The sequence below is a fragment of the Passer domesticus genome, chromosome 18 (assembly GCF_036417665.1).
Source record: "Passer domesticus isolate bPasDom1 chromosome 18, bPasDom1.hap1, whole genome shotgun sequence".
NCBI classification, from domain to species: domain Eukaryota; kingdom Metazoa; phylum Chordata; class Aves; order Passeriformes; family Passeridae; genus Passer; species Passer domesticus.
The window spans coordinates 10,566,041-10,593,109 of record NC_087491.1 but is presented as its reverse complement, the minus strand read 5'-3'; the positions used below and the strand labels follow the sequence as shown (position 1 = coordinate 10,593,109).

Genomic DNA, 27,069 nt, shown 5'->3' with positions numbered 1-27,069 from the left:
CGGCAAAGAGAGGATTGTTCTCCCTTTTCCATGGAGTTCGAGGCTCCCTGTCCTGGAATGTCACCCCCCTGACCTCTGAAGGTGCATTTCACTGCTGTGGGTGGCACTTCAATGCCACTGTCACAGCACCAGTTGCACAGCAGGTGTTTGGTGGCCCTGGATGGACACCAGGCCCATGCACACACAAGTCCTCTCCGTCCCCCGCCACGGAGTGGAAAATACCAGCATTCCAGGCTGATGTGATTTGGGAGGAGGTCAATGGCTCTGCTATTTATATCCAGTTATTTGGGGACTTTGTAGCTGCATTTGCACTGCGGAGTCCCTGTGGGGTAGAGAAAGAATGAAATGAAATTAAATTACCTTAAAAATCTTGAGCACAGCAAGGACAGCAAACATTTCTGGGTGGTGTTTGTCCCCAGAGTGGCACAAGTAAAACTGTCCCTCTGGTGCTGCTGTTCCTGGCTTGTTTGAAGATGCATTTATTATTTAAAGCCATTTTTCCATGTTTCCCCTTTTAGATCTTGACCTAAAGGATATCAGAGCACCCACAGCAGGTTAAGAGCTACCTGGGCACAGCCCCTCCTGCCTTGCTCAGGTGTCTTAAGTCAGTGAGAATTTAGCAGAAAAGAGAAGATTTCATTGTCCAAAGCTCTTCTCTGAGTTTTCACACATAGAACAAGATGTTGAGGAAGTTCCAGCCCTCTGTGCAAGGAGCAGCTGGTGTCAAATCCAGAATTCAACTGACCCGTAACAAAAACACCAAGTTCCAGTTTTAGTAAAATCTAGATGCCCAGAAGCATCATTTATTGCAAATCAGTTAACAAAAAAAATACATCATTTTTGCAAACTACAACTTTGCATGTAGATAACTTTATTACAGAAGATATCTTTTCTTAAACTACACTCTAGTTTATAAAACATAGGAAGATTCAACACCACGTGATGTTTTTATCACTCATATTAGGCGTGTCACAATAACAATGGTCTGAAATGTTAACTAAGATGAGTGCTCAGCAAGGCACTGTGCCTTGAGAAATATCCATTTTATTTGGTGTTCTAATAGAAAAGAATGAGGAAAAGGAACCCTTTTCTTAGGTTTTCTTGATTAACTGCTGTCTATCTGCCTGTCCCATACACATTATCTAGTCTTAGGGTGTCTGCTTGCTTTTGCACCCGAGTGAGTGATATTCCAACACCTCTATAAGGTGATATATTTATGATATATTTAAGACTTGCTCATTTAGATTTTTGAAACAAAATCCACCTTTTCTTGAAAAAAAAAATAAAAAAACCAAACCAAAAAAACCCCCATATTTACAAACATTAAATCTGCCACAGGCTTATACTATATTTTACATGATACACAGAAAGAGTGCACATCAATATAAAAAAAGATGCATCACTCCAGGCTAACACAGAGCAAAATGTCAACGTTTCACAGCACAGCTGTGCTGGCCCCTCGCCCTCCAGTTTGGCCAGTCCAGCCTCCCACCAAAACCAGCAGCACTTCCCACTGGGCACCCAGTGAGGGCTCTGCCAGAGGAGCACGTGGGGGTGGCAGTGTGATAATGCTTTGTAATCTCACTCAGGGTGTCTGCACTGCCAGACACGCCTTCTTCTAAAAAATAGGCAGGCCATCCTTAAAATAAGGATGTGGTTTACAAAGTTTATATTGGCATTTATTTCTTAAAACAGTTACTCAAACACGAAAACAAAACAAAAAATCAGTAAAGATATTCGAAGTAAAATTAAGTCTCTTTTGTGTATATACTCCGTAGTTATGGGCTTGCTCTCTTGGAAGTTTGGTAAATACATTTCTTTTTGATGGGGGACAGTATTCATGTTTTGTAGGGTTTTATTTTTTTAGCTTAGAAACTGTTCTTACAGGTCTATAATCCTGATTTTATTTTTTTTTTTTTAGATCATAAAAATCATTTAAATATATATATTTTTATATATATAAAAACAAGAGAGAACAAAAAAATTCTATTATCAAGGCAAATGTACAACTATATAATACTGAAATTTAAACAAAGATTCATGACTGGTACCATAAAATGTCCTCTCATATAATTGCAAAGGAAACATTTTAAAGTACATTTTAAAAATTTGTCCATACTTAATTTTTTTCCCCTCAAGGAGTGGTATTTAGTCAATTTTTCCTTCCCCTCCTCTTTCTCACCTCTCTCTTTCTGAGTTGAAAGAGAAAAAAATAAATTAATGGCATTTCAGAATCACAAATCGTTGCTTATAGCTTTACATAAACATTTCTTCTCAAATCAAACACAATGAACCCCCCCAAACAAAAGAGAATGTCCTATAAAAACCTAATTTGTTGATTTCTCGAAACACAACTGGTGTCCCACACTGAGTTCTTAACAATAGAACATATAAATAAAAAGGCAGTGTTCTCATGTAAAATAAAAAGTACATAAATAAATACTAAAAAAAAAAAAGGAATTAATTTGTCTTTTTCTTTTCTTTTTTTTTTCCTTTTTTATAAAAACATATTTAAAAAGGATCCTTTAATAAAAGCATCCGACGTCCTTTTAAAAAAGAAAAAGATCTCCCTCCAGCTTCTGGCTCGCGGCGAGCGTCTCTAAACCACCATTTTAAATTTATTTTTTTTTACTTGAAGGCCTCGGGGATGTGTCCCATCTGTGACTGCATACTCGTGGGAGGGCTGGAGATGCCCTCGGACCAGTCGGACACGTTGGAGTGAGGAGAGGAGCTGGACCACTGGTCCGGCGACTCCGGCGACGGCGTCAGGAAAGGGTGGTCGGGCACCTGGAGCTGGTGGCTGGGGGTGTTGTCCAAGGGGGAGGAATAACTGTGCTGGGAAGGGGGGGTCAGGAACTGCGTGGTGGTCATGGGCTGGGCGAGGGAGGAGGGCAGGGAGGTGGGCAGCATCTGGGAATCCTGCGGCAGGATGGTGTGCACGGCCATGGCGCCGCCGCTCACCGGCTGCAGCTCGGGCTGGCTCAGCTCCGTACCGAGGAAATTCTGGCCCAGGTGGCCGCTCCCGCTGGAGCCGCTGGGGTTGTGGTGCTGCTGCGGCTGCTGCGGCGGCTGCTGCGCCTGCTGCGCCTGCTGCTGCTGCTGCGGCGGCTGCAGATTGGGCTGCTGCAGCTGCTGCTGCTGCTGCTGCTGCTGCTGCATCTGCTGGAGCTGCTGGCTCTGCATCAGGTGGGGCTGGGACGCCAGGCGGGTGCTGGGCATGGCCTGGTAGCTCATCATCTGCGACAAGCTGGTGGTGGGCAGCCCGTTGTGCAGCGAGGTCATCATGCCGTGCTGCAGGTTCTGGGGCTGCTGGTGCGCCCCGGGCTGCAGGTTGCCTCTCAGGGGGTTGTACTGGCTCTGCACCATGCCGTTCTGCAGCCGGCTGAGCCAGTCACACTGCCCGTTCAGGCTGGCCCCGCTGCCCACCGAGAAGCTCATGGGGGCACTGCTCATCCCCGTGCTGGGGCTGGACACCGGCAGGTGGGACAGGCGCGGCGGCACCGAGTCGAAGCCCATCCTGCTGGAGTTGCCCATGGCCATATCCTGCTTGCCCGCCATGTTGAGGTGGTTGATGCTCAGGTGGGCGTCGGGCATGCCTGGCAGGTGGTTCAGAGGCATGGAAGGGGACTGCTGGAACGGAGAGGTCATCAGAGGGGGAGAGGCCACGTCCGAGAGGTACCCGTGCGGCGACTCCAGGGAGTCCACTGGCGACAGCACCCCGGAGTTGTCCAGCAGACACCCCTTTCCATCCTGCGACTTTTTCCTCCGCGCTTTGAGGTCTTTGGCGTCCTTGCCGTTGCAGCTCAGCCCCTTGGTGCTCGGCTTCCTGGCCTTCTTGCCCTGCACGGCGGGTTTGAGGTTGCCGATGTAGCTGTTGGGGGAGCAGAGCGGGGGGGACAGGGTGGGGGCCCCCAGGGGCCCGTTGTGCAGCGTGGGGCTCCGCACCAGGTTGTACTCGTCCAGCAGGCGCACGATGTCGTGGTGCATGCGCTCCTGCGCGATGTCCCGCGGCAGCCGGTCCATGTGGTCCGTGATGTCCCGGTTGGCAAAATGGTCCAGCAGGACCTTGGCGGTTTCGTAGCTCCCTTCTCTGGCTGCCAGGAACAGCGGGGTCTCCTCCTGGAAAGCCAGCAAGGTTTGGTTAGGGTTAAGCTCATGGATTCTCCTGGCTAGCGCTGCCCTGAGCTCCACACCCATGTCGTTGGGTGGCCACCATCTCTCCTCTGGTGAGGCTTTGCTCCTTCTTTTTCCTACCCTGCTGAGCCATGTTCTTGTACTGATATCAAACCAGGAACCCCGTGAGTGACCCAGAACATGCTGGAGGTGGCCCCAAAGACACTGCTCACCAGGCACCTCAACATCACCCCTACAAGCAAATCCCACAGTGCTCCTTTGAGCTAAATCCAACTTCATTCACAGCAGAACAATAAAATCAGAGTTTCAGTGCCAGACGTTTGTATTTTAGCCAGAAATTACTCTTTAACAGACTCCCCAAATGGTTTTTCACTCACATATATCAGTCTAGGGGAGCCTACCTTATTATTCTGCATGTCCTTATTGGCACCATTTTTCAGGAGGACCATTGCAGCTTCCACATTATTCACAGCAGCTGCCCAGTGCAGGGCTGACTTGCCTGGAGAGGAAAACCACGAAATACAACACACATTAGAGTCCTGAGATCAACAGCAAGCAGCCCTTTTGTCCCATGTCTGGGTGAACTGGTGTTTTTGTGCCTCAGTACCTAAATCATCCACGGCGTTGACGTCAGCATGGCAGTTGATGAGGTCATCCAGCATCCCCTCCACAGCCAAACGAGCAGCCAGGATCAGGGGAGTGGTCCCGTCATGCATTCGGGCATCCAGGTCTGTCGCCCTGTTCCTAATCAGGATCTGCCACAAGCAGGGCCAAAGCAGAGGGAGCACAAACGTTAGGAGGGGCAGACAGCAAGGCACTCCAGGTATCCAGGTCTCAGCACCTGCAACACCCTTTCCAAAGGTTCATCTCTCCAGTTCTGCTCCCAATCCAGACCTGCTGCCGTGGGGTTGCTGTTTTGCTGTTCCCCAAGACTACAGGGGCTTCATTTTTTACAACTGTCACCCCACACCTTGCTTACAACTGTCACCCCACACCTTGCCCAGCTGAGCAGGAGACCCAGTGATACAACCCTCCATGATTTCCCCCTGAAAACCCCAAAACTGGCGGCCAAATCGTGGCTCACCTGGAAGACTCCCTGCGCGTCGGCGGAGACGGCGGCGTGGAGCGGCGTGCGGCCCATGTTGTCCTGGATGTTGGCATCAGCGCTGGCCTCCAGCAGGCGCTTGGCAGCGTCCGAGCGCGAGTACCTGGCGGCCAGGTGCAGGGCGGTCTCGCCCGTGCGGTCAGTCTGGTTGTGCAGGCTGGCTCCCTGGTAGATGAAGTCGGAGATGACGGCGGGAGCGTCGTCCTCCTCCTCGCTGTTGCCGGTCTCCAGCCCTCCGCCGCTGCACGAGGCGATCATGAGGGGGGTGAAGCCGTCTGAAAGCACAGGGGAGCACGGGATAAAAAGGGCTTTTTACCCTCTGTAATGCAGGAGGCTCTGCCAGATGCTCTGCCTGCGATAGATACTTATTCTCCTGGGTGCACCAAGACTGAGTTCCTGACTAGTTCTGAACATCAAACACGAATATCCTTCCTCTGATATGGATCTGAAATTCCTTAGTGGTATCTCACTGCTTTTCCTATTTCATCTGCTCCATGTAAAGTGCAGTTTGTAAGGAAGGCTGCTCAAAGCAAATAGAGTATGGTAAATACCTTCATTATTTCAGAGACAATTTCACAGACATGGGGAAGACCAAGTGTTTGTAAGAATTTAAAAAGCTACTAACCATTGTAAAAAACCTTAAAGGAAGACTATGAAATGTACAGTTGGGTGGGAGGAGAAGAATACAGGAGCAGCAGAGAGATAACCTGGGTGATTTAATAGGTACTTCTGTAATTTCCACCTCAGTCACTGAACAAAAGAGCTCTCATGGAAAGCAAAATGTGACAAGGTCTCTCTCTAAATCACACACAACAGCAACGCTGTGGTGCAGAGCTCGTAGCAGTGACTGCACCAGCAAGGGACAGGGAGGGCTGTGGGGCTCAGGGAGGGCTCCACATGAGCTGCCAGCCAGTGCAGAAGTGCAAGGGGTCCTTACCCGGCCCTCTGACGTTGACATCCATGCAGTCAGCATCGATTTCCCCCTGAGGAGGCGTCGGGGCCATGGAGGAAATGCGCAGGTCAGCGGCGTCCAGGTGCTGCTGTGTCCACTGCCTGTGATCCGTCTGGTCATCCGTGTCCGGCAGCATCGCCTGCTCCTCGTACTGAGGGAAACAGCAGGGATGAGCTCCCAGGAAAGCACCCTGGGCTGACTCCAGCCTGGGAAGCTCTGCGAGGCTCCAAGGTGTGTGTTTGTCACAGGCAGGTTTGCAAAGGCAGTGAGGGGCCCTGAGGGTCCCTCTGCTCCTTCTGTGACAAACCCAGGAGGGGCAGGGAATGTGGCAGAGGGCTTACCCTGAACTTCTTGGTGTCCAAGGTCTCCTCATCACCCCACTCATTCTGGTTGTCATCCATCAGCGTGCCGTCCGAAGCATTTTTGAGGGGTCTTTAAAAATAAAACCACAGAAAAAGTTATCTCCTCTGCAGGAACTGTTTGTGATGTTTGTCCACGTACAGGCACAAACTGAAAGAGGAATCAACCAACATCCAGGAGGCTCCCCTCAGGCTGCATTTCATTTTTGACTAAGTGAAAAATGATTACATAGCATGAACCAGACAGAACACTGCTTTTTTCCCCCATGCAGAACTTTAAGACCCCTGATTCTTCTCCTCCCTGCCACACCACCACGATGCACTAGAGAACAAAACTCCAGCAGGCTCTCCCAGAGCAGCCCTGCTGCGCCACGTCCACCGGGTTAGCAAGCAAATTACTCACTTCAGCCCAACAGAATCCTCCCCGAGGGGCTCCCGCCGCTTCTTCTTGCTGGACTCTGTCACTTTGAAGCCTTCTGGGAACCAAAGCTGGCCATGCTCCCTGCGGCGCTTGCGGTTCACCAGCACTCCCAGCCCGATGAAGGCGAGCAGGACCAGCGCTGCCACCACCACGTACATAGGATACAGCTGGGAGTTCTTCGTGGGCTCGGCTGTTTCACCTACAAAAAAGTGGGGCACAAAGAGATGCTGAGGCATTAAGCTGCATAGCAAACCAGGGACGGAGTGGAAATGAAGGAAAATTTGTTAATAGAGGTACCTAAGTCTGATCTAAATCAGCCCCCCCCTCTCCAAAATAAGGTCATTTTATACGCTATTAATCAGAATTGCAAACTATCGGCAAATTCTCGGCTGCACAAGGCAGCCTGCACCAGGAGACAGCTTCACTTTTTTCTCCTTTAAGGAAAAGGATTAGCAAACTTCAAATCATTGCGCTTGCATTGAGCTGTTAAGACAAAAGGATTTAGGGGGGATTTTCAAGATACAAACTTCAACTCCTTGCATGTCACTGATTGATTGGAGCTGCTTGGGTTTTCTTTTTCTTTTCTTTTTTTAATAACTTTTAGAGTGATAATGATTTTGAAATAAAACCCGGAATAAGCAAAAATAATAAAGTGGGCTTGCAATTTTTTTAAAGAAAAGACTTAAAGGAAAAAAAAAAGTGAAGTTATTAAAACCAGACTGTGCTCAAGTGCAGCCAATTGACAGATAACCAAACTCGGGGAAGGCTGGAAAGTTTTGGCTGTCTCTCCTCCTCAAGTGCCCAGCTGTACTTACTTTTGACAGCTTCTATTTTGTAGGGTATGTTCAGGTTGCCAAGGGAGGCCAAGGCTCCCAGGAATGCTGCCACATCAGTGGCACTCTGGAAGCACTGGGAAGATGACTGGATGCACTGGCGGTTATCAATTTCCAAGTAGACAATGGATCTGTGAGAGAGAAGAGTCAATAAGGAACAGGGAGCGATGACCACACCGAGGACACGGGCAAACCCTGCCTCCCTTCCCTCTTTAACCCCCATCAGTGGGAATTAGAAGGTGGGAACCCATCTCCTTGCTCCCCTGTGGCCCAAACTCTGCAGCTCACACTCATGGTCTGTTGGATTTGCCTCAGTGAATGCTGTAAAATCCAGCTCTTTATCTACAGGAATGGAAGGGAGTCTCTGCTTCACAATGTTTTATAATTACCCAGACACTACAGTATCTTAAACAACGCTGTTTGGGAGCCTTCAGATGTTCTCATATCAGTTTCACTGCTCTAACTCCTTTGCTTTCAAGGGTTTTTGATTGAGTCCATGGAGAGGGAGCAGGTTAGATGTGTATGTTTACACCAAAGATCTCCAAACACAGATTGCAGTAATTGAGTTTTACAACAAAGCTCTAGAAAGCATTTCCCAGGGAGAAAATGAGGCTTAACTTAATGACTTCCTGAAGTCAGACAGTCGGTCAGGCCAACCTCTGCTTCCAGGTCCCACCCAGCCCAGCCCTGGCTCCCAACAATGCACAGGACTCCTTCAATCGTGAGAGTCGGGCAGCATTGTATCAGGGACTCCTGAATGATCACTCCATTTTCCCACATGAGAGCAAAATCCGGTTTCTGTTCACACAGAAAGCAACATCTAAATACAATTATCTGGCCTACATCCTTCCCTTCCTAGCGTGTTACTATTGTCAACACAGAGAACACGCTCTGGGTGCTGCCCAGAGAAAATGGAACCCTCTTACCCTCTGATGTCCATCTGATCGAGCTCCCTCTTCTGCCTCCTGCCAGCCCTGGAGTAGAGGCTGCTCTTCACCTTGTTGATGACAGCACTGGACATATCTGACCAGTCCTCTGTGGACCTCTTGATGTAATGTTTCTTCAGCTCCTCCTCGTTGCCATAGTATGGGAAGATCATGTACTCCCCCTTGGGGTTCTTCTTGAAGACCACGTTGGTGTGCAGCACACGGCTCAGCTCCCGCAGGAAGTTGAAGGAGTTGTTCTTCAGGTTCTCGGGGGTGATGAGGACCACCACCACCAGAGTGCCATCTGCCAGCTTCTCTGGCATGTTGTTAGCACAGTCCAGACCATCCCACTCGCACTCAAAATTGTTGCAGCCCTGGTCGCAGTGACCATCCGAGAAGTGATCTTTGCAGTACTGGTCATACAGAGGGCTGGGTGGAGAAGAAGCAAGGCAGAAGGAAGAATTAGACCAAGCAGTGCAAATAACACCTATCTGCTGAGAAAAGCAGTGGTGGTCTCTCTTTTGTATAAATATTCTTCGCCCTGACAGACACTAAACCAGTTTGCATAGAAAGCAGATGTTTCATGCAGTACTGCTGCAGGTGAGAGAGAGCAGCTGTTAAATTATAAAAGAAAAAGGGACAAATTACTGTGACTCAGAGAAGGCATGGGGACACAGAATAGTTACTAAGACCACAGTTGGTCCAGGAATCTGGGACTAAGTTCCTGCTGTTGCCAAAGACAATGTTTGGGAAATGCTTGGATGTTAACATCATCATGTTTCCTGGCTGCTTTTCCATCTGGGGTCTCCCTGCCTTGAAACTGACTGTGTTACTGCTGTGAGTTGGAGAATTCACTTTGTGCAGTGATACAAGCAAGGACAGGGAAGCCATCTGCAATGAGTCAAACCCAGAGAGCTTCCAAGTAGATGTAAACTCAGAAGGACCACAGGGAGATGTGATTGCTTGAGTTGCAGCCCCACAGGCAGCAGAACAGAACGTTGGGAACGAACAGCAGGCCTGAGTCTGGGAGTTTTACCAGATACAATCAGAACAACCAGAGGCTCACCAGAGATGGTGACCCTGATAGGCTTCAAAACAACAAAGTTTTAAAGAAGCCACTTACTTGCACTGCCCCTCGTACTTCTGGCAGTCAAACCCGTCGTAGAGGCAGCCAGCATTATTGCACTGAGAGTCACACTTGCCATCGTTGAAGTACTTCCAGCACTGCAGGGACTGGGAGCAGTTCTTCCAGGGGTCGTTGAAGTTGAGGGAGCAGTCGCCCCCGTCCCAGCCGCAGGCGTGGTTGTTGCATTTCCCATCACAGATCTTGTTGCCGGCGTACCCCGCGCACACGGCGATCTCGCACTTCTCCTCGATCTTGGGGGGGATGATGTCCTGCCCGATGCCACCCTGGAAGTCGAAGTCCAGGATGTGGCAGTTGAGGCCGTTGAAGTTGGCGGGGCAGTTGCAGCGGTAGTAGGGGGAGGCGTCGCTGAAGAACTCGCAGGTGCCCCCGTTGTAGCAGGGGTTGGAGGTGCAGGGGCTGCTGGCCGGGTACTGGCACTCGGGGCCCGTGAAGGCCGGCGTGCACATGCACTTGGAGCTCTTGTGGATGGAGATGCAGGTGCCACCGTTCAGGCAGTGCAGGTTCCCACACGTGCGGGAGTCGTTCTCGCAGGTGGCGCCCACGAATCCCTGGGGAAGGCACAGCAAGGAGGGAGTCAGAACTGATGCTGTGCTAGGAGCAGCATTGGCACACGTGTGTTCTGGGAACCCACTGATGCTGTGCTGTGAGCAGCATTCACACATGTGTGTTCTGGGAACCCACTGATGCTGTGCTGTGAGCAGCATTGGCACACGTGTGTTTTGGGAACCCACTGATGCTGTGCTAGGAGCAGCATTTTCACACGTGTGTTCTGGGAACCCACTGATGCTGTGCTAGGAGCAGCATTGGCACACGTGTGTTCTGGGAACCCACTGATGCTGTGCTACGAGCAGCACTGACACACGTGTGTTTTGGGAACCCACTGATGCTGTGCTAGGAGCAGCATTTTCACACGTGTGTTCTGGGAACCCACTGATGCTGTGCTAGGAGCAGCATTGGCACACGTGTGTTCTGGGAACCCACTGATGCTGTGCTGTGAGCAGCATTGGCACACGTGTGTTCTGGGAAACCACTGATGCTGTGCTATGAGCAACACTGACACACATGTGTTCTGGGAAACTAAAACTGGTGATGGGCAAGAATAATCTTGCCCATGTAAATGTAAAACCCATTAGAGCATCCCCTCAAAATGAAGGGAGCTCCTCCATAGCTGCCTGTCTCACTTTGTGTGGTGTAAATAACATTGAGCCTGTTCTACCTTCAGGCCTGAGCCATCTTCTCCTTAACTCTATTCCAGCATCACAGAATCACAGAATTTCTAGGCTGGAAGAGACCTTTAAGATCATCGAGTCCGACCCATGTTCTAGCACCTCAACTAGATCATGGCACCAAGTGCCACATCCAGTCTTTTTTTAAACACATCCAGGGATGGTGACTCCACCACCTCCCTGGGCAGATGATTCCAGTATTTGACCACTCTTTCTGTGAAAAACTTCCTCCTTAAGTCTAGCCTGTATCTCCCTTGGCGCAGCTTGAGACTGTATCCTCTTGTTCTATCTGTTGTTGCCTGGAGGATGCTTGCACCTTTATGGATGCACCCACAGCAAAGCATCCTCCATTCATGCCTTTCCCAGCTGGGGAAGCCTCAGGGACCAAACTGGCCTCTTGACCACCCCTCATGCTCACGCTCATTCCCTCCTCCTGGAGAGGAGCAGGCACCTACCGGGGGGCACTTGCAGATGAAGCCACGGCCAGTGTTGCTGGCAACAGCACAGGTTCCCCCATTCCTGCAGGGTTTGCCTTTGCAGCCGTCCACCACGGTGTCACAGCGACGGCCTGCGAGGGAGAGGAGCGTGTGAGGAGCAGACAAAGGCGTGCAGGGCTGCTCTAGGGGGGCTGGGGGGCTGCAGGCTGGGCCCTGGGAGCAGAGGGGATGCAGTGCTCACCTGCATAGCCAGGCCTGCACTCGCATTTGTAGTCGTTGACCCGCTGCACGCAGTTCTGGGTGCCGCGGGCGTCGCAGGGGTTGGACAGGCACTCGTTGACATCTCCCTCGCAGCGCTCCCCTACAAAGCCAGGGGGGCAGATGCAGCTGTAGCCACCTACCCGATCCTTGCACTTGCCATTGTTAAAGCACTTGGGCCCCAGGGTGACAGGATCAAAGAAAGGGCTGCAGTCATCCACATTGATCTCACAGTGCACCCCTAGAGAGAGGGGGGAACAACCCACACAGCTCATCAAACAGTATCGGGGGGCCTGCTGCTCCCCTGTGTGAGCCTTCCCTGCCCAGGGGCTGAGCCTGACCACGTCAGTGGCAGCCTGAGCCACCTCTCGGGCAGGAGGGACGTGGCACCACGTGGCCAAGGCCGCCTGGCCTTGATGGCTAAGCCCACGAGCAAACACAAACCTCGCCCGCTGCGTTTGCAGCCGCCAGCCCGAGCAGCTAATGAGCAGAATCCAAGGATATCTGCACTCAACCCACTAATGCCCCAGCCTGGGGAATTAATTTACCTTGAGTTCCTCTGGGGCAGGAGCATTTGTAGGTATTGATGAGATCGATGCAAGTTCCTCCATTCTGGCATGGGTGGGACAAGCATTCATTGATCTCCTCTGAGCAGTTAACTCCACGATAACCAGCCACACACTGCAAGGAGGAAAGAGGGGAACTATCAGAGAGGTTCCTTCCATTCCCACATGGCTCTAGGAGCACAGCCAGCACCCGAATCTCCAACTTGGTAAAGGGGCATCATGCAAGGGCAGCATCTTGGGCAGGAGAAAGGCAGTAACTGAGGCTTTTCCCCTGGGAATTCCTACCCACCTTGCAGGAGTAGCCTCCCAGGTAGTCTGTGCAGGTGGCTCCGTTCTGGCAGGGGTTGGGGGAGCATTCATCCACCTGCTCCTCGCAGTAGCTGCCGGTGTAGCCGGCCTGGCAGCGGCAGAAATGAGTGTTGCCAGTGTCAACACAGAGCCCCGAGTTCCTGCAGAGATGTGCTACATCGATACCTGTCAGGGAGAGCAGAGTGAGATGCAGGGACCTTGGTGACACCCACACACCACAAGGCCACGTCCTGGCCACCACACATCCCACAGGGAATCACAGCCTTGGGCGTGCATTGCTAGAGCAATCCCTGAGATCGCCAAAGATTCCCATCGAGAGAACCAGGCACATCCCTGCTCAGTGCCCAGCACAGGGGACACCTGGGGACCCCAGCCTGGCCCTGTACACATGGCCTTACCTTGCTGCTTAGCAGCCACCTCGCAGGACACGCTGGGGACATCGCAGTAGAGCCCTGTCCAGCCGCTGTTGCACTCGCAGTGGTACAGGTTGCTGGTCTGCCAGCACTTGCCTCCATTTTTGCAGGGTGAGGAGTCACACCAACGCACCAAGTTCTGGGGCAGCAGAGCAAGAGATGAGGGTGAGAACCCAGCAAGGCTCCTGCAGGAGTGGGGACTGCAGTGACCCCCAGATCCCCACAGCAGCATCCACCCAAGGCTGCTGTACCTGGCAGTTGAGCCCGGTGTACCCCTGGGGACAGGTGCACTTGTAGGTCCCGTAGCTGTCCTGACACGTGCCCCCGTTCAGGCACGGCTTGGAGTCACACTCGTTGATGTTGTGCTCGCAGTAGCTGCCCGTGAAGCCGGGCAGGCAGATGCAGGTGAAGGTGTTGATGCCATCCACACACGTGCCACCGTTGAAGCAGGAGCTGGGGACACAGACACGGCGCCCCGGTGAGTCACACCGCTGGTTGTGCCCCACACCAGAGCTCCCACACACCAACCCAGGGCGATGGGGCAGCACAGGGACCCCAGCCCCTCGTCCCAGCTGGCAGGACTGTACCTCTCTGTGCAGTCAGGGGTGTTGTTCTCGCAGTGGATGCCGCTGAAGCCGGAGGGGCAGGTGCAGGTGTAGCTGTTGACGCAGTCGGTGCAGTTGGCCCCGTTCTTGCAGGGGTTGCTGGCGCACTCATTGATGTCCTCCTCACACTTGGGCCCACGGAAACCAGCCAGGCACTCGCAGAAGAACGTGCCAATGCCATCGGAGCAGGAGCCACCGTTGTGGCATGGATCTGGAGAGGAGGGACATGCACGTGAAGATGTGATGGGTCCAGCTGTGGTGCTGCAGCCCCACAGCACTGTCCCCATACACATTCCCTGGCCATGTGGAGGAATGAGCCCATGGACTGGGCAGAAGCCACACCAACCCCTCCAGGGAACTGGGCACAAGGAGATCCCATGGCACACATTGTCCCCCAGCCTCCTTCCTCCTGCCTTGCACTGACACAGCTCAACACGGACATGCATGAGGTGACCCAAAAGCCAAGCACAGCCAGGCCACAGTGGCAGCCAGGGCTGGTCCATGCATGGGGAGGAGAATCCCAGCCCCAGGAAGGGTGATGAGGCGCAGGGCTGGGCTGGGTGCAGGCAGGGGCAGCCCCTGCTCTTACTGGGCTTGCAGTCGTCGATGTCGGTGTCGCAGTTGCGGCCAGAGAAGCCGGTCCGGCAGGCGCAGCGGTAGCTCCCATTGGTGTTCTGGCACGTGGCCCCGTTCCTGCAGGGGCTCTTCACACACTCATTGATGTCAATCTCACAGGTCTGACCTGGGGACAGAGCAGGACGGGGATTGTGTGGGCTAGGGGTGGTGGTGAAAGCCCCAGGGGTGACAATGACATCCTGGGCACCACTCACACCACAGCAGAAGCCAAGGATGCAGGTAACAGTTGTGTCCCATCCACCTGTCTCCCTCCCCCGTGCCTTTCCCTCCCTGAGGGGATCAGGGGGTTCTAATCCCCAAAAGGGCCATGTCCATACCTTGCCAGCCAGGGGGGCAACTGCAGGAGAAGCTCTTGTAGTCCTCTGACTCCTGGCACTCGCCGCCGTTCTTGCACGGGCTGCCAGCACAGGGGGCCAGCACATCCTCACAGGTGGCTCCTGCACAGGCACAAGCACCCGCTGACACTCTCCAAAAGGACAGGTGGCCCAAGACCCCGCTACCCCTTTCCCCTGCCCTGGGCTGCTGCCAGTCTGGGGAAGGCTCTGGACTTCCCCAGCACCCCAGGGCAGCCCAGCTGGGGCTGTCTCCTCCATTCTGGTTCACCCATGACCCCAAACCCCCACAACCTTTTAAGCCCTGGCTATCTGGGCCGCATGACAGCAATGCACACTTCCTTTGGCAGGGAAGTGCTGCTCGGGGTGTCTTTTCCCCCTTGCACTCCCTCCCCCCTTCCCTCTCTGCTGCTTTTCCTGTTTACGTCCAGCCAAGGGACACGTTCCCTCCAAACCCTTATCTTCCCTGTCAGCCAATATCTCCTGAACTGGCCTTTGCTATTTTCCAGAGCCTTCCCCTCCCTGCTTGCCCAGTCCCCGTCCCCCCCAGGGGTTTCTATGGCCACTGGTGAGGGCAGGAAACAGCTCATGGCTTCCTGCAATTGTGCCGGGCTGCGCGAGCGGAAGCGCAGGGCCGGCAAACAGGAATTGGCTCAGCAGAATCCCCCGGCCCCTCGGCCTCGGATCGCCCCTTCCAGCACGGGCACCATGGCTGGGGAACGCTGGGGTGTCAGTGGGGCAGCCCCTGGGTGCTGCTGCCCCCGAGCCACCCTCCAGGAGGAGGAGGAAGAGGAGGAAGGGAGGAAAAAAAAAAGCTCCTGCAATTTCCTCCGGCTGCGTCGTGGAGAGGTGGAGCCGTGGCTGTGGGCAGAATGAGGGAAGCTTTCATGCTCAGTGCCAGCCCACACTGCATGTGCTGGGGACCAGTCTGGTGTCACACGTGAAGCAGAAACTCCACAGAGCTGTGGTGGGGCACGGGGTGCTCCCCTCACCTGTGTAGGGCAGGAGGCAGTTGCAGGTGTAGCCAGCAACATCATCAATGCACGTGCCCTGGTTCAGGCAGGGGTTGGAAGCACATTCGTTGATATTGGTCTGGCAGTTGGGGCCTGTGTTAAGAAAAACAGACAGAAGTGGCTGTGATGGAGGTGTGCTGGTGGCAGGGGAATGAGGGTACAGTGGGGACACGGTGGCAATGACAACAGCACACCCACTGCCCTGGGAAAGCCTCCTGTGCTCAGCTCCAGCCCTGAAGGTCTCCATGAGGGCTGCACTGCCACAGCTCCCAGCCACACCTGGGGCTCCACTCTTCCCAAAAATGAAGCCTCCAGCCCACCCAGCATCATGGAACACCCACCCACAGCTCCCACCCATGCCTTGGTGTGGGGGGAACATGGCAGCATCCCTGGCTGCACCCTTAGAATCATGGAATCACAGACTTGTAAACGCTGGAAAAGCCCTCTAAGATCACCAAGTCCAACCATTAACCCAGCATCACTCTGTTCCACATCCATTTTGAACACTTCCAGTCATGGTGACTCCACCACTTCCCTTGGCAGCTTGCTGCAGTGCCTGAGCACCATTTCCAGGAAGAAATTTTTCAGAATATCCAACCTAACCCCCCACTCACCGCTGAAGCCCTCCCTGCAGGTGCAGATGTAGCCACTGGTCATGTCCTTGCAGGTGCCACCGTTCATGCAGGGGTTGGATTCACACTCGTTGTTGTTAATGTCACAGTTTGTCCCACTCCAGCCAGGGTCACAGTCACACTTGTAGCTTTGGGGAAAAAGTGGGGCATAAAGAGCTGGTCCATCCTGACCCTCTAGGCTGCACCAGCCATCATTTAACCAGCAAATCCTGTCCCTTCAGGGGAATATCCCATGGCACTGGCTCAGAGCATGGACAAGCACCAACTCAGGGGACAGATGCTCACCCTCCTCTAACCCTGACCTTGCTGGGGACCCTTTGGTCCCCAGCAGCCCCTGCACCCTCTAACCTACCCATTCAATCCATCATGGCATTTCCCGTGGATGCAGGGGTTGCTGTTGCACTCGTTCACTTCAGACAGGCACTTGGGGTCGTGGAAGCCCTCGGGGCAGAGGCAGGTGAAGCCATTGATGCCATCCTTGCAGGTGCCCCCATTGTGGCAGGGGTTGCTGGCACACTCGTCGATGTTGATGTTGCACATGCGCCCTGGGAAAGGGGGAGCAAGGAACAGTTACCCCAAAAGCATGAACAACATGGTCTGGGGGGTGCACCCACCAGGCAGCTCCCCCTCCAGCCACCCAGGGAGTGTCTGCTGCAGGCTGGGGTCTCAGACACACTGTGCTGGCTGCAGAGGAGTGGGCTGCCCTGCAGGCAGGGTGACTTCACACCCTGCATGGCCTGCCTGCCTTCATTAAATGGGACTGGGAAGAGGCCGTGCCCTGGGCTGCTCTGGCCCAGGAGGGAACACCGAAGGGAGGAGGTTTCAGCCTGTAACCCTACCTGCCATGCCTGACAAAGCCAGGCTTTATTTCAGCTCCCGGCGGGCCCGAGGACAAGGGGCCGCGCGAGCGGGGAGCGGTGGGGGCTGCTCCCATCAAAGCCCTCCACCATTTCCAGCAGCCATCAAACAAACCAGTTGGACGAGGCAAGCAACCTGATACCCATGGGAGTGGGCTCAGCAGGAGTCGAATTCTCAGCACCAGACACCCCTTTGATTTCAGACTGAGCCGGGGTCACCCTCCTGAACAAGCAGGAGCGCTGGAGGGTGTAAAACCTCCTACAAGCGGGATGGCAGCATCCCCCCTCCTCCTCGCACCCTTGTCCTGGTTTTGTGAGGCACCAGCAGCTGCAGGTCCCCAGGGTGTGAGGCCCTGCTCTCACCTGTGTACCCCGGCTCGCAGGTGCACTCGTAGCCATTGATCTTGTCGATGCACTTGCCGTAGTCACAGGGGTTGCTGGCACAATCATCCAGGTTGATCTCGCAGTTGGAGCCTGGGGAGGAGAGGGGGGTTGTTAGGGGGTCCCCAAGAGGAGAGGGCTGTCATTAGGAGGTCCCCAGACCCGTCAAAGCAGTAAAATGAACCCCGCTGGCACCAACTGCCAGCACCACCCCACAACAAAGCGCCTCCGCCATGGGCAGCTCCCGGCTGGGGCGCGGCTCCTGCCTGAGCTGGGCACCAAACTGGGAGAACTCGCCCTCACCCAGGATGCCCCCAGCCAGCCCCGGCACCAGGGCGGCTGCTGGTGGTGGCCCAGGGCCAACCTGCCCCAGGAAGGGGATGGGAGAGGGATGCTGCCGACCCATGTGGAGCCACATGGGTTCCCTCCTGCTCACCCGTGGTCCCTTTGAGGCAGATGCAGTTGTAGGCGTTGTTCCTGTCCTGGCAGGTGCCCCCGTTTTTGCAGGGCTGGCTCTGGCACTCGTTGATGTTGATGTCGCAGCGGTGGCCCGTGTAGCCGGGCTGGCAGAGGCAGGTGAAGGAGGCGATGCTGTCCTTGCAGGTCCCGTAGTGGCACGGGTCAGGGTCACACTCATCGATGTCGATCTCGCAGTGAGCACCCGTGAAACCTGCCACCAGCAGCAGAGACACAGGCTGAGGATGGGGGACACGGGGGACACTCCTTCCCACCCTCTCCAGGCGTGAGGCAGTGCACCAGGGAGCCTCTACCTGCCCCACTGTGATCTCTGGGACCCCCAGGAGTGGGGTGCAGGTAGGGAGCACCCCGATGTGCTGGTGGGGGGGCTGGTCAGAGCCCAGCCCGGGGGGCTTTGTCCCGGGGTGCACAATGACCTGCATTAAAGCAGCCTCGGCTGCAAGCAGGGCCCCGCGCTCGTCCCGGCGTGCACGGGGGGGCTGGCCACAAGCACCCCCCAATAATAACCCCCCCGGCAGCTCCTATTCTCCTGGCCGGCTCCCTCCCCGCCGGGTTTGGGGGTGGAGAGCCGAGGACAAAGTACAGCTTTGACTAGACCCCGCCAAGCCCACATAGCAGCTTTTCATCGGGGCTTGGCATTAGCAAGACACTAATTAGAGGCCATTCAGCTGGAAGATTTCTGGCGGGAGCTGCTCCACAAAAGAGCCACTGTTTGCCACCAGGGCTCAAGTCATCATTTTGTGCAACTGCTCCTTGGGTTTCGCTCGGCCAGCCCCCGCGGCCCTGCACCTTGCGTCCCCATAGAGGCAGCTTTATTCCTTCCTTCCTGCCTTCCCCCTCCCTGCACGGTGGGACGGCGGCTGCGGGGCCACACCTAAGGAGTGCCAGGCTCCATACACCTGGCTCCGGGGCCAGCAGGCTCCAGAGCTCGGCTTGTTCTGCCATCAACAGGGAAAGGGACATCCTGCCCCACAGGAGTCACATCAGCAGGGTCCAGCCTCACTGGTGGGGACACCTGCCACAGCAGGTGGTTGCAGAGGTGGGCACTGAATGATTTCTCAATGTGGTTTTATAGCACACCACGAGGCAGGACCCCCACAGCCCCCCAGGATCCCCTGACCTTCAGTGCACTCGCAGCTGTAGGTGTTGGGGCCATCCACGCACTTGGCACCGTTCTTGCAGGGGGTGCTGGCACACTCGTCGATGTCAAACTGGCACAGGTGCCCGTTGAAGCCTGGAACGGAGGGAAAAGTCACCTCCCTGCTCAGGGCCAGACCCTCCAGGCTCCCCTCCCTGCCGGGCAGCTCCTGCTGGGCCCCCCTGCCCGCTCCCGCCGGCCCCCCGCATCCCGGCTGGGGCGCCGGGTTTCCATGGGGACGGCTGCTGGGGGCCCTGAATGCGGGGCTGCGACCCACCATTGAGAGCATCTTATTTACATCTCTAGAGGAGCAAAGTCTCTGAACTTCAAAACCTCCTTTCACAGATTAACCGTCTCCCCATTCTCTGCTCCACCCCGTGACTTTGACACCGCATTCAAAGCCGCTGCTGCGGCCCCCCCCAGCCCCCAGCCCTCCTTCCCAAAGAGGGGCCTTTTCAAGTGCAAAGCCGTGGGGTTTAATCCTCCTTCCCCTCTCCCATGGGCGGGAGCTGGAGCAGCATGGCCTGCACGGGGCTCAGCCCCTCATGGCAATTGGAGAAGCTCCCTCCAAAGCACCAAGAGGTGCTCCCTACGCTCTCCCCATTTCGGAGGGCCATGAAATCTAAGGAGCCCACTCTTGGCTCGAGCTTTGTTTCCACCACAGCAGCAGTGGGATGGCTGCTGGCAGTGGGAGGGGTGCCACCTACCAGTGGGGCACTCGCAGTGGAACTCGTTGATCTTGTCCAGGCAGTTGCCGTTGTGCAGGCAGGGGCTGCTGGCGCACTCGTCCGTGTTGATCTCGCAGTAAACCCCCTCGTACCCTGCCGAGAGACCCAGCATTGTCAGCACCATGGCACAGGGCTGGCACAGCCCCACAGTGCGTGCGTTACACCTGGATCCCCTGTCTTTAAAAGGCAGCTCAGGAGCTGTGGGATTTGATGCACAAGCTGCTCCTTGGATCAACAGGTTTTGGCTCAATCCAAGCCAAGATTGGCAAGAGGAGGAGATCAGTGTAGGGCTGATGGTGCCCAAATGTCACTTTCTTGTGCCCCCACCACACAACCTTTACTGAGCTCCTTCTTTCTGGTGCTGTCCCCAGGCACATAGGAGATGCTGACCCAACCCCACACTGAGCTGAAGCTCAGGGCCACTCAAAACCCTCCCAGTGCCCACCCCCAGCACCAAGGCTCAGTCCACAGGGCTGCCCACACACCGGGCATGCAGATGCACTGGAACTCCCCGATCTGGTCCAGACAGGTGGCATCATTCTGGCAGGGGTTGGAGAGGCACTCATTGACATCAATCTCACAGCGAGGGCCCGAGTAGCCCTGCAGACACTGGCACTGGAAGGACCCTTGGGTGTTGATGCACTTCCCTGCATGCTCACACGGGTTGGCTCCTGTAAAACACAAGCACAGCTCTCAGGACTCGCTCCTGGCTGTGCCAGAGCCCTCCCCAGCCGTGCTGTCACCCATGAGAGCTCACCCAGTGAGCACTCGTCCACATCCTGGTTGCAGGCTGGCCCCATGTACCCCGAAGGACACGTGCAGATGGCCTTGCCATTGACAGGGTTGGTGTCGCAGTTGGAGCCCTCGTTGCAGGGGTTGCTGATGCAGGCATCATCCAGGTGGCACAGCAAACCTGGGCAGCCAAAGGCACGTCAAGGACGATGGGCACCACCAACCAAGACTGCACCAAGGAGCCGGGGGACACGCAGGGCAGGGGACAAGGGGGACAGGGCCTCACCTGTGCGGCCGTGGGGGCACTCGCAGTAGAAGGAGGCCACGCGGTCGTGGCAGGTGGCCCCGTGGAAGCAGGCGGCCATGGCGCAGTCGTCGATGTTCTCGCTGCAGTCCTCGCCCGTCCAGCCGTTGACACAGACGCAGTTGTAGCCGCCGTGGTTGTTGTGGCAGGTGCCACCGTTCTGGCAGGCGTTGGGCATCAGCTGGCACTCGTCCACGTCCTCAGTGCAGTACTGACCTGCCAGGGGACAGGGCACCTGTGTGAAGCTGGCACTGACCACTCCTGATGTGAAGCAGGACGGCTCTGCCCACGCTGTGCCCATCATCCCCCCGAACAGGACTCATCCTCCCAGCCCAGCCCTGTGCCACCATCATTCCTGGCATTACCTGTCCACTCAGGTGGGCACTGGCAGTTGTAGGTGTTGACGCCATCCACGCAGGTGCCCCCATTCTTGCAGTTGTTGCCTGGGCAGTCGTTGATGTTCTCCTCACAGTTCTGACCCGTGAACCCTGCGCAGAGGACACAGCTGCCATGATGCCAACTCGCCCACTGGCTGTGTCACCACCGTGCCCCTCGCCACCCCCCACCACCAGCAGGCTGTTCATTTTCAGGTGGGTTTGAAGCACTGCCTGGTTTGATCTTCATCCCCTTCTGCCTCTTGCTGGGGCCTGGCAGCAGCAGCTGCCTCTGCACAGGGCAGGCTGTCCCTGCTGCCAGAGCCTCCAGCCCTGCCCCGAGCAGTGGAGGATCTGACTCTACACAAGCCAGAACGAAGCAGAGCTGCTCCCACGAAGGCTTGTGGCACCCAGTGCTGAATCACCAGCGTTTAATTTCCCTTTTAAAGAGCCTCAGCAGCAGTGCTTGCCCCTGAGGGGGATCCAAGTCCCTGCCAGGGCGAGCCACAATCCCACACGGCGCTGGGCTCATCCCAGCCCACCTCTGCTTGGGTTTGTTATCACCTCCAGCTGATAGCATGGAAACCCTGCCGCCCCCAGCCCCTGCAGCAGGAGCACAGCAGCCAGGCCCTCCTCAGGACATCTGCCAAGCCACCTCTGACTGGCATTTGTGTTAAAAGCTGCATTTACTGTACGACCCTCAAAGCTCTCGACCCAGCTGCTTGGGGTTTGGGATGGCAATGCCAGCCCACAGTGCCAGTGTCCATCTGCAGTTCCCTCCCAGGGCATTCTGCAGGCTGTCCCCAACCCAGACACCTGCACCCCAACCCAGACACCTGCACAGGTAAGGACCAGGTGCCCAGACTCATCCTCTGTGGGACCCCAGAGCCTGGCCCAGCTGGGAGCTTTCCCCTCACTCTCTCCACGTTTTCCTCTCCCCAGCTCCATCACATGGGGAGCAGCCACAGCTTTTTATGATTGCTGGTAGGAGCCCAGAGCAGATAACATTGATTTGCACCTCATTTTTAAGCAGCGGGGCTGAGCCTGAGCAGCCATAGCTCCCAATGTCCTAGAAACCAGGATTAACTCATTTTGAACCATCCAAATGAGTAATTAGTAGGGCAATTACTTTAAACTCAGGGTTACATTCTGCAGCGATGGCACGATAAAACAGCCAAGATTAGTTTAACTTGAAGAAACCCGGTACAGCCAGGCCTCTGCAGGAATGAAAAGGGGACATTGTTCCACGCTTGCTGTGCCACATACCAGCATATCAATCACCCCCTTATCATGAGGAACAGCCCCCTGTCCCTCTGCTGCCGTGCAGCTCCCGCATTGTGTGCGATGGAGGAGCTGCTGAGGGACCCCCTGTTCCCTGCAGCAGGGGCTGTGCCGCCCCACGGGAGGTGAAGCAGCTCCTGCAGGATGCAAATCTCCTGGAAGCAGCCCACGGAGCCGCAGCTGGGTGTGACAGCGCCGATCCTGCCGGGAGCAGGGCTCTGCCCCGGGCTGTGCCTCACCCCGCCGTGCCCGACGCTGGGGCTGCTCAGTGAAAGTGCCTCGTCAGCAGAAGGGCAGGGCAGGGCCAGCACAGCTCCTCCTGCACCTCCACCTGCCCAGCCCTGCGGGACAGGGCTGGGAGCTGCTCCAAAGGAGCATCATGCTGGAAGGAAAGGTTTCCTTCCTGGCACGGCTCGCCCGGTCAGCCCCACAGCTCCCTGTCCCTAAGGACAGGAGCTTTGCTCCAGCCTGGGTGAGTGCTGTGGGGGTGAGGCAGGAGATCCTGCAGGGCCCTGTCTGTCCTGGATGGTTGATGAGATTCATGAGGTACTGCAGGTTTGGGAAGGGGGTGGAACCTCTGAACCTGTGTCAGACAGCAAGACCAGATCGCCCACACGGCTCACAGGGATTATTTATCTTCCCTAGCCCAGCAGGGTGTGGGTGTCTGTGCCATCTGGGAGACCCCATCCCCACCTCGATGCCACGTCCCCAGCAGAGTTGGGGCAGGAGCTACAGGGAAGCAGGCTGGAGCTCCCCAGGGCAATGCCCAGCCCTGCCCAGGGTGCAGAGGGGAAAACCACCCAACCCTCATCCTGCTCTGGCCACTGCTGGGCTATGGGTGACCAGAGGATCAAACCAACCCCACAAGAGGCTCCTCAGGCAGGGCACTGCTGCCCACAGCTTCCTCCCCAGGGACAGGACGGGTGCCTCCCCTCCACATCTGCCACAGCTGGCCAGTGTGGCTGGCTCGGGTGAGGACAGCACTCAACCTGGTCTGAGCGTGGCTCTGGGCTGAAACTCCAGTTTCATTTCTCCAGCTGACCCAGGGATGGGGTGAAGCTGCTCAGTCCCTTCCCTGCCCTTACTGCACTGCAGACTCACAGTGTGAGGGCAGAAGTGAAAGGGCTTGCTGGGGTCAGGGGGCCCTTTCACAGCTGCTGTTCTTCTCTAGGGCTTGCAGGGTGCCAAGCTCCTTTCCAGGGTGCCAAGATGCCTCCCAGGGCGCTGAGCTCCCAGGACAGTGCCCACCAGGCCCCTCCACAGGAGCTCTCCATGCCAGAGGCTGCAATCCTGCTGGCCTGCTCCAGAGTTTGCCGGAGGGAGCAGCAGCGAGCACAGAGAGAGTCTTCCTTCCCCAGCTCCATTAGCACTCGGAAACTTTCCAAAATAGCTATTCCGGGCTAATTATTCCATTCTGGAAGTGGATTAAGCTAAAGCGGAAAAAGGCACTCTTATTCTGGAATATGAGCATCCGCACAGGGGCCTCTGCTCAAACAGTTGTTTTGGAAGAGCTATTTTGGTGAAACACAAAGTATATAAAGCCCCCAGATGAACTCTCCTCCTCAGGCATCGTCTTCCCTAAAGCACACACAGCCCACATCCAGAGGGTTCTGCCCCTCCCAGCCTCACAACCCGCTGGAAATCCAGGCACTACCTCACTTAGGGTGGACTGAGGCGCTGCCCCACGCCTTGCCCCTCCCTACCTGGCAGGCAGGTGCAGTCGTAGGTGGTGTCCCCGATCTGGCGGCAGGTGCCCCCGTTCTGGCAGGGCGAGGGGTTGCAGGGCACGTAGAGGTGCTCGCAGTTCTGCCCGGTGTAGGCCGGCTTGCAGGAGCACTGGTAGGTGCCCACCTCGTTGGTGCAGCTGCCCCCGTTCTTGCAGACGGGCGGCGAGATGTTGCACTCGTTGACGTCCTGCTTGCAGTTGGCGCCGTGGAAGCCGGCGGTGCAGCGGCAGATGTAGTGGGCTTCGAAGGGCACGCACTGGCCCCCGTTGGCACAGGGGTTGGAGGCACAGGGGTCGGCCTGCTGGCAGGTTTTGCCTGGGGAGGGCAAGGAGGGAGGGTGAGGATGCAAACAGCAGCTCAGCTCTTGGTGGCAGTGACGTGAATCTGGCTGTACCTGCGCAGCGGGGTCACAATTCCCTCAGCTGCCACCCACCCACCCCCAACCATCTTTGCCAACCGCCCTGCCCACCTCCCCAAATCCAAGCCCAGAGACGCCTCACCACCCCTGTGGCAGCCCTGCCGAGCCCAGCCGCGCCCCCAGGTGCCACCCCTCACCTGACCAGCCGGGCGGGCAGCGGCACTTGTACTCGCTGAGCGTCAGCAGGTCGCAGGTGCCGCCGTTGCGGCAGGGGTTGCTGAGGCACACGTTGTCGCGGGGCGTCAGGCACAGCTCGTCGGTGAAGCCCAGGCGGCAGGCGCAGCTGTAATCCACGGTGCTGCCGCGCACCAGCGCCGTGCAGGTGCCCGCGTTCTTGCAGGGGGAGCTCAGGCAGGGGTTGGGCAGCTGGCAGCGCTCGCCCACGTAGGCACCGCTGCACCTGGCAGGGGAGAGACGCGCCGTCAGCGGCGTGGCACCGCGCGGCCCCGAGGGCAGCGAGCGCCCCGGCCCCGCGCGGCGGGTTTGGCAGCGGCGAGGCTCTGCCCTGGCTGGGAAGGGGAGGATGAAAGAGGTGCTGGGAACAAAGGCGTCCCCCGTGGAGGGGCCTGTGCTGACTTGCACAACCGCAGTTACGGCGCTGACATCCTGCGTCTCATGGCAGGGAGGTTTTTTCTCCCTTCCCTTCTGGTGAAGAGGGAATCGAGGCACAAGGGACACATGGTGGGGGGAAGAGGAGCATCCTCATACCCACACCAAATCCACAGGGCCAGGCAGCATGGGGACAGCCCTGCTCCCTGCCTGCTCCTGCCCACGCTGGAGTCTCTGCTGCACCAGGGCTATTTTTATCCTCCCTCAGTCCTAAATCACTCAAACACAATTAAGCAGGGGCTCGGCACTGGCTGGCAACAGGTGGGACAAGTTCCTGCTCCTCCAAGCCAGCTGAGAGCTTCCCCAAAGCCAAACCCTGCACAAGGAGGGTGAGTGCCTCTGGCTGCTGCATCCCTCTGCGTGGGGGCCCTGAGAAAAGAACCCCTGATGTCACCATCTGTCACCACTGGCCACCTGGGCTGGAGCAGGACTGGAGCTGGCACCAGAGATAAGCCCTGAGGGCAAACCCCACCAGCCATCCTGGTGGGCCTGGGCAGGATGTGTGGCTGGCAGGGCTCTGCGGAGGAGGAAAGATGAGGACAGACCAAGGCTATGCACCTGACACAAAAAAACCCCAAGGATGAGGCACAAACCCCCTCTTGGGGGTAAGGCAGCCCCAGCTGGAGGTGGTGGGTGGGGAAGGTGACAGCACCTGGGCACTGGGGGTCCCCAGGGTGCTGTGGCAGGTCAGGCTGGGGGCACCACCAGCTCCCACCTGCTGCCATCAGATCTGCTGGGACATGGCATTCCTGAGCCTCCTGCGGCAAGGGGGTGGGCAGGGGGTCCCAGAGGATGCTGCAGAGCACAGCAGTCACCCAAAACAAGCCCGTGGGGCTCCTCTGGTGAAGCACAACCAGCAGACCCCAGCCCGGAGCCACAGCGCTTTGCCGGCAGCAAGACCACGTTTCAGCCCCGCTCCCCCTCTCCTCCTACTTTTTTTTCCCCTCCTTTTTTTTTTTCTTTCTTTTTTTTTTTTTTAACCCAATTCTGATTTCATTGTCGGGGATTGTGTGAGAATTTGTCAGGATTCGGAGACATTTCGAGTTAATGAGACGGCATTATCCGGGCCAAATGAAAAAGAAAATGTGTATAATAATAAATCAGGGCATCTGCTCGGCGCACAAAGGGCGGCGGGGAGCAGGTGTGCATCCTAATGAGGCGCAGCAGCTGCCGGCGCCCGCGGGCCGTGCCCGGCTCGCCGGCGGCCCCGAGCCCCGGGCGCCGCGGCCGCGGAGCGCCGGCGCTCCTGGGTGGCTGCGCGGGGGAACGCGGAGCTCGGGGCCGCCCCAGAAGGGCTCTTTGTGCCGGGCCGGCCACGGCAGCAGCGACAGGAGCAGGCACAGGCACGCCGCGGGGCTGTGCGGGCATCTGGTAAAAAAAAAAAAACGCACACACGCTTTTTTTCTTAAAACAATCCTCCCGCGCAGCGATAGGAGGGGGATGGATAGCGGAGCGTCACTGGAGGGTCCAGTGGGAGGGAAAGGGAGAAAAGGGGAATGAGGAGAGGGGGAAAAAATTGATGCGGGACAAAGAGGTCGGGTGGCAGCGCGGGAAGCGCTGGGCGCGGTGTGCCACCAGGGAGAGGGACACGGGGATGCTGGGGACCCGAGGGGATGTTGGGGACCCGAGGGGATGCTGCGGGACCAGAGGGGATGTTGGGGACCCGAGGGGATGCTGGGGGAACCGAGGGGATGTTGGGGACCCGAGAGGATTTTGGGGACCCGAGGGGATGCTGCGGG

At 56.3% G+C, this 27,069-nt stretch overlaps 1 protein-coding gene across 2 annotated transcripts in view; it reads right to left on the bottom strand.

Moving 5' to 3' along the window:
• Window positions 1–770: 770 nt before the first annotated feature.
• NOTCH1 (notch receptor 1) overlaps window positions 771–27,069 on the bottom strand; it is a 41,931-nt gene continuing 15,632 nt past the window's right edge. Inside the window, exons 3-34 of one of the 2 annotated variants that reach the window (XM_064393385.1) lie at window positions 24,859–25,121; window positions 24,280–24,618; window positions 21,287–21,409; window positions 20,904–21,137; window positions 20,643–20,798; window positions 20,371–20,556; window positions 19,865–19,978; window positions 19,140–19,253; window positions 17,979–18,212; window positions 17,525–17,635; window positions 16,657–16,849; window positions 16,287–16,432; window positions 15,652–15,765; window positions 14,645–14,764; window positions 14,281–14,433; window positions 13,674–13,902; window positions 13,338–13,539; window positions 13,072–13,225; window positions 12,654–12,838; window positions 12,347–12,479; window positions 11,782–12,039; window positions 11,559–11,671; window positions 9,854–10,425; window positions 8,731–9,159; window positions 7,787–7,935; window positions 6,954–7,170; window positions 6,533–6,623; window positions 6,177–6,342; window positions 5,219–5,514; window positions 4,742–4,889; window positions 4,536–4,633; window positions 771–4,119 (exon numbers count right to left, since the gene is read on the bottom strand). In XM_064393385.1, the coding sequence (XP_064249455.1) occupies window positions 2,629–4,119; window positions 4,536–4,633; window positions 4,742–4,889; window positions 5,219–5,514; window positions 6,177–6,342; window positions 6,533–6,623; window positions 6,954–7,170; window positions 7,787–7,935; window positions 8,731–9,159; window positions 9,854–10,425; window positions 11,559–11,671; window positions 11,782–12,039; window positions 12,347–12,479; window positions 12,654–12,838; window positions 13,072–13,225; window positions 13,338–13,539; window positions 13,674–13,902; window positions 14,281–14,433; window positions 14,645–14,764; window positions 15,652–15,765; window positions 16,287–16,432; window positions 16,657–16,849; window positions 17,525–17,635; window positions 17,979–18,212; window positions 19,140–19,253; window positions 19,865–19,978; window positions 20,371–20,556; window positions 20,643–20,798; window positions 20,904–21,137; window positions 21,287–21,409; window positions 24,280–24,618; window positions 24,859–25,121 (7,531 nt within the window). In that variant the 3' untranslated portion in view covers window positions 771–2,628. The remainder of the gene's footprint in view (window positions 4,120–4,535; window positions 4,634–4,741; window positions 4,890–5,218; window positions 5,515–6,176; window positions 6,343–6,532; window positions 6,624–6,953; window positions 7,171–7,786; window positions 7,936–8,730; window positions 9,160–9,853; window positions 10,426–11,558; window positions 11,672–11,781; window positions 12,040–12,346; window positions 12,480–12,653; window positions 12,839–13,071; window positions 13,226–13,337; window positions 13,540–13,673; window positions 13,903–14,280; window positions 14,434–14,644; window positions 14,765–15,651; window positions 15,766–16,286; window positions 16,433–16,656; window positions 16,850–17,524; window positions 17,636–17,978; window positions 18,213–19,139; window positions 19,254–19,864; window positions 19,979–20,370; window positions 20,557–20,642; window positions 20,799–20,903; window positions 21,138–21,286; window positions 21,410–24,279; window positions 24,619–24,858; window positions 25,122–27,069) is intronic. The other variant, XM_064393386.1, reaches the window with a different exon arrangement.